This window comes from Fulmarus glacialis, unplaced genomic scaffold (genome assembly GCF_000690835.1).
Source record: "Fulmarus glacialis isolate BGI_N327 unplaced genomic scaffold, ASM69083v1 scaffold1477, whole genome shotgun sequence".
Lineage (NCBI taxonomy): Eukaryota > Metazoa > Chordata > Aves > Procellariiformes > Procellariidae > Fulmarus > Fulmarus glacialis.
Genome location: NW_009224855.1, coordinates 10,295 through 14,639, shown reverse-complemented (window position 1 = coordinate 14,639; position 4,345 = coordinate 10,295). Strand labels below are relative to the sequence as shown.

The 4,345-nt window shown below is 52.1% G+C and overlaps 1 protein-coding gene across 1 annotated transcript in view; it reads left to right on the top strand.

Annotated features, from left to right (window-relative positions):
- Positions 1 to 2,483, top strand: part of LOC104080014 (glioma pathogenesis-related protein 1-like) — a 9,548-nt gene extending 7,065 nt beyond the window's left edge. The window contains exons 4-6 of the mRNA XM_009582262.1: positions 980 to 1,062; positions 2,221 to 2,247; positions 2,332 to 2,483. Coding sequence (XP_009580557.1) covers positions 980 to 1,062; positions 2,221 to 2,247; positions 2,332 to 2,483 — 262 coding nt within the window. The remainder of the gene's footprint in view (positions 1 to 979; positions 1,063 to 2,220; positions 2,248 to 2,331) is intronic.
- Positions 2,484 to 4,345: the final 1,862 nt, after the last annotated feature.

The following is a 4,345-nucleotide window of genomic DNA, read 5'->3' as shown; positions in this document are numbered from 1 at the left end:
CTGTTGTCCATGCTTCATCCTTAAAGAATAAGACCAGATAGCTTGAAATGTCACAGCTGCTGCTGTGCCAAAGCAACAAAACCACTCTCCCCAGAAGCCCCACAAGCAAATGGGCTGAGGGACCATCGCCTCTGCCAGTTCTCGAGCCAAAAGGCTCACCCAGGGCAGCCTCTCCTTTCCCTTCTCAGCACTTGCTATGCACCCCACCATGCTAGATGGTGCAGAAATCCTGTGCGCAGGCAAGCAGGCCCCCTGCACTGCTGGGAGGTGCTCTCTGTCCCTCGAGCCTCACGCCTGGGTCTCCCAAAAACACGAATCAAGCCTTCCTCCGTCTGCCCCTTAGCCAAGATCTGTATCGTGCAGAGGACCGGAATCATGCTGGATTGCTTGCCCTCCGTCGGCAGGGACCCCACGGGGAAGGGGAGGGGTGCCCTCCACAGCACCCAGCAGAGCAGGCAGGGCACTCTCCGGGGAGGCGAGGGGCTCTAGAGAGGGCTTTGAAGCTGGGCCCTTCCCTGCTGGGTGAGGACACTGCAAACAGGCTGTTGCGTATTAAGAAGTGGGGTTACGTCACGTCCGGCTGTTGCTTTTGAGAAGCAGCAACTTAAGTTCTTTATTTATCTAATCTTCAACTGTTTTCAACTCTGCCAAGGGCCAAAGCAAGATGCACGCACAATTTCAATTCCTAAAGTGAATATACTCCAAAGGATTTTCTTCAGCTTAGACCAAGCACTGAAAGCCTCACCTTGCTGAAAGTAATGAGGTTTTACCACAAAGTTTAGCACTGCTGAGATTGCAGACATATAAAATCCCTCTCAGTGTGTTTATGGGCAGTTTGAGGTGTGCTGTGAATCTCGCTTTGGCCAGCCTCCAAGCAAAGAAGCAGCACTGAGCTGCGTTTGGTGCATATCAGAGGTGGGCAAGTAATACCGAGCCAAGAGCCCGGGCGGTTTGAGAACAGCGTTACTTTCCTTCGCAGTGGGAATTACCCAGGGCGCCCGTACAAGACGGGAGCAGCGTGCAGCGACTGCAACGGCGAGCAGTGCGCCAGCCAGCTGTGTCGTAAGTAGAAGACAACCAGCCCTCCTCCCCAAGCACACGTAGAAAGGGAAAGAACGCACAAAAGATAATGGCAGGAGGCAGGCACAGCACTCCCCTGTTCCTAAATACAGTCTGAAAAGCTGCAGTCAGAAGCCAAGTGAGCAGTGATGCACGAAGAGACGGGAGGAGGGTGGAAAGAGCCTGTTTTCTACCCTGGGAAGTGACGGGATGGGATCTGCTCTTCACGTGCTGGAGGGTATGATGCAGGAGACGTAGTGGCTGCAGTTTAAGGTGTTATTACCCCCACCAGAAGTTACTGCTTGCAGAAACGGGAAGCACAGAAGGGGATACACATCCCCTCCCGGGGGCTCCAGGTTATTACCTGGTGCATGAGCTGCAGCTTGAGCTGGTGCAGATCCAAGCGAGCCTTGCCCCTGCCGTGCCGCTGCCGGGGGGGAGCGCTGCCATGGCACTGCCAAAGCTGCTCGCTCCACTGAACATCAGACAGGCCATCTGCTTTCCCCCAAGCACGGGGAGGGAGCCAGGCCAAAATGCACCTGTGCAGGTGTGAGAGCCCTTCACAGGGACGTGGTGCTCAGCTTGAGCCCCTGACAGCCCACCCGATTCACCTGCCCTTGGCTTTGCGATGGCCGGATGGAGTCAGGTGGAGAGGAGACCTTCTGCAATTACCTTAAGAAGGACAAGGTGCTGTGGACATCTGCCTGGGGGGACCTGAGGGTACGGTCACACTTTTCCCCAGCACTCAACCCCAGCGAACTAACAGAGCGGGAAGGTGACATTAAAACACCAGCACCGCAGGAAGGAGAGGGAGTCTCTGACTCACGGGACTGTTTAACGTTAGTTACAGGCTGAGGATTTTAAACGCAAGGCACTGGGCAAAACCCAAAGTGATCTTGTGAAGTGCACCTGGGGGAACAAGTCCGCTCTATGCCAGTCACTGGCAGGGGGAGAAGTCAATGTGGTGTGATCAAGTGTTTCTCAGCAAAGCCCTGAGAGTGGCTGCAAACTTGGAGGGTCTTTGCTTCTTCTTGGAAGGAAAGGCAGCTCCCATAGCTGCATTTGCGAGCCCATCGTGAGGCTCACACTTCATTCCCTTTTGCTTAGACTCAAATTGTTTATGTGTAAGTCTGCTGACGTTCACTTCTTTTATCTCTCCAGAAAATGCAGAGCGTGACAAAGTCATTAGTAAGTACCACCAGAATTTACTGCTTCCGTTTGTTGCCCTCAGTGCAGTGATACTTGAAAACAAGTAACTTATTTTGTTCATAGGTGATTCCAGGTGGCATCCAGACTGGGACAGACCTGCATGTGACGAGTACTGCATCACCGTTATTGCTTTAAGGCCGTTACTGCTTGTACTGACAATTCTGGCCGCCTGGCTCCTACCAAAATACCGGTCTATAGCACCCGCCAGTGAGTGACACACATGCAGAAGACCATGAGAGCACTTAGGTCAACTCATCCCTTCCCTGCACATAAGTTACTGGCAGCACAAAGATCAGTAGAGACATTGTTTGCATCTACAGGTGATTTAGAAGTACAGAAATACCATCTTTGCTGCAGGCAGCAGCTAGGAGAGCTGGTAAGCAGCTTTCTCATTGCTCAGAACCAGTAACTGGTTTTAAATTACCCATGTATTTTTTCAAAGCGGAGCGGTGTGAGCGGGATCCGGTGGGTAAGGGAGCCCAGGCAGCGCACCGAGGCGCAGGGAGCTGCCCGCCACACTTTCTTAGGAAGGGCTGGAGGGTGCCCAGCCCCGGAGCCTGGCCCCAGGCAGAGCACGCACCTCTCTCGTTCCTACTGCGCTCTTTCCTTGGACACTCCTCCAGCAAGATGCAGAGCAGCCTGGAGAGATTTTTCATTTAACTGTTTTTCTAATAATTTTTGGACCCATGTGAGCTCTGGCATTTGCATCCTGGGGCACGAAGTGCATTTCGGAGTCTCACAGTGCACTGGGGCCACTGGTACTTCTCTTTGCTTAGAATTTGTTTTTAAACACGTGTTGTCTGTGCCAAGACATAGTTTCACCTGTGTTTACACGTGATTATGTATCACCGCAATCTTTCCTGTTCTTTTTTTTTCTTTTTTCTGAGCATAGGGGGTTTGACTGCTATTTCAAACAATAAATAATTATTTCCTGCTTCCCATGTATGGCAATCGTGTATTTGCAACATGATCTAGAGCTTAACTGCTGGTGCACAAAAAACCCCCACATTCAGCTCCAACTTGCACAATGCTGAGAAACACAATGCTGGGAAAGATGGCATAAAACTCCAAATAAAATCATGCTGTGCCCGTAGTTACGGCTTTGGTTCAACAGCTGCCAAGGGATGAGTCTCCTGGAACCCGCACATCTGGAGCAGGCAGAAAGTAGCGGGGACAGCTGCTGTGTTCAGCTGAGCACGTCCTCTAGCGACCGCAGTCGCTCAGCTCAAGCGGAGGCTGGAAGGAGCAGAGCTGCACAAGCACACAGCTGGACTGTAGCGATCCGTATCTATTCGGAGGCGGGTTTGGGTGCCTCTGCACCAGGCCCCTCTGCAGGGCACAGACACACACTGTTAGAGCAGCTGGGAAGTTCCCCTCACCACTTAGTTTCTGTGGTCCTGTCCCTGCAGTACCTGTCAGTGTTTCTGCATACCCACTCCTGACCCCACTGCTGCGGTGGTTCTTAACTGAAAACACTGGGACTGGGACTCAAAGTTTCTCACGTTACTCTTCCAGGTAGTTAACTGCTTGAACTAGAATCATCTCAGCATCACAGCATTCCCTGAATAAATCATTTTTCAAAATGCAAATATGGCTGGGGACAAAAGTCTGAATTTTGCCCTTGATACGTACCAGAGCCTCCATAGCCAAGACATCACACTCGCACACAGGAGATGAGCAGTTTCTTTTCCACACTCCAGTGACCTGGGTCCCAGCACCCACGCTGGCCTACTTGTGAGAGAGCCAGGCTCAGTTCTGTCTTCCAAACTCCCCACTGCAAAAGCAAGGCCATGGGTCTACCTGTTAAAAAGAGCAGCTATTTTCCTCCTCACTCGTCTTTTTGCCACTCTCTTTTGTGCAGGACCCCAGCCTCAAGCTTCAGGTACTGCAACGTCCCATCTGAAAACGTGGGCAGCAGGACTTACTCTGTGTACGCTGTCTTGCACAGGGCTCCCACACCAGCACGGTGCCTGGCACAGTGTCTGCCCCACTGAAGCCACGTGCAGTTAGATCCTACAACTGCAGAGACATGCAGGAGAGGGAAGAGCATATGCTGCTGTGTCCAGGGTGCAAAAAT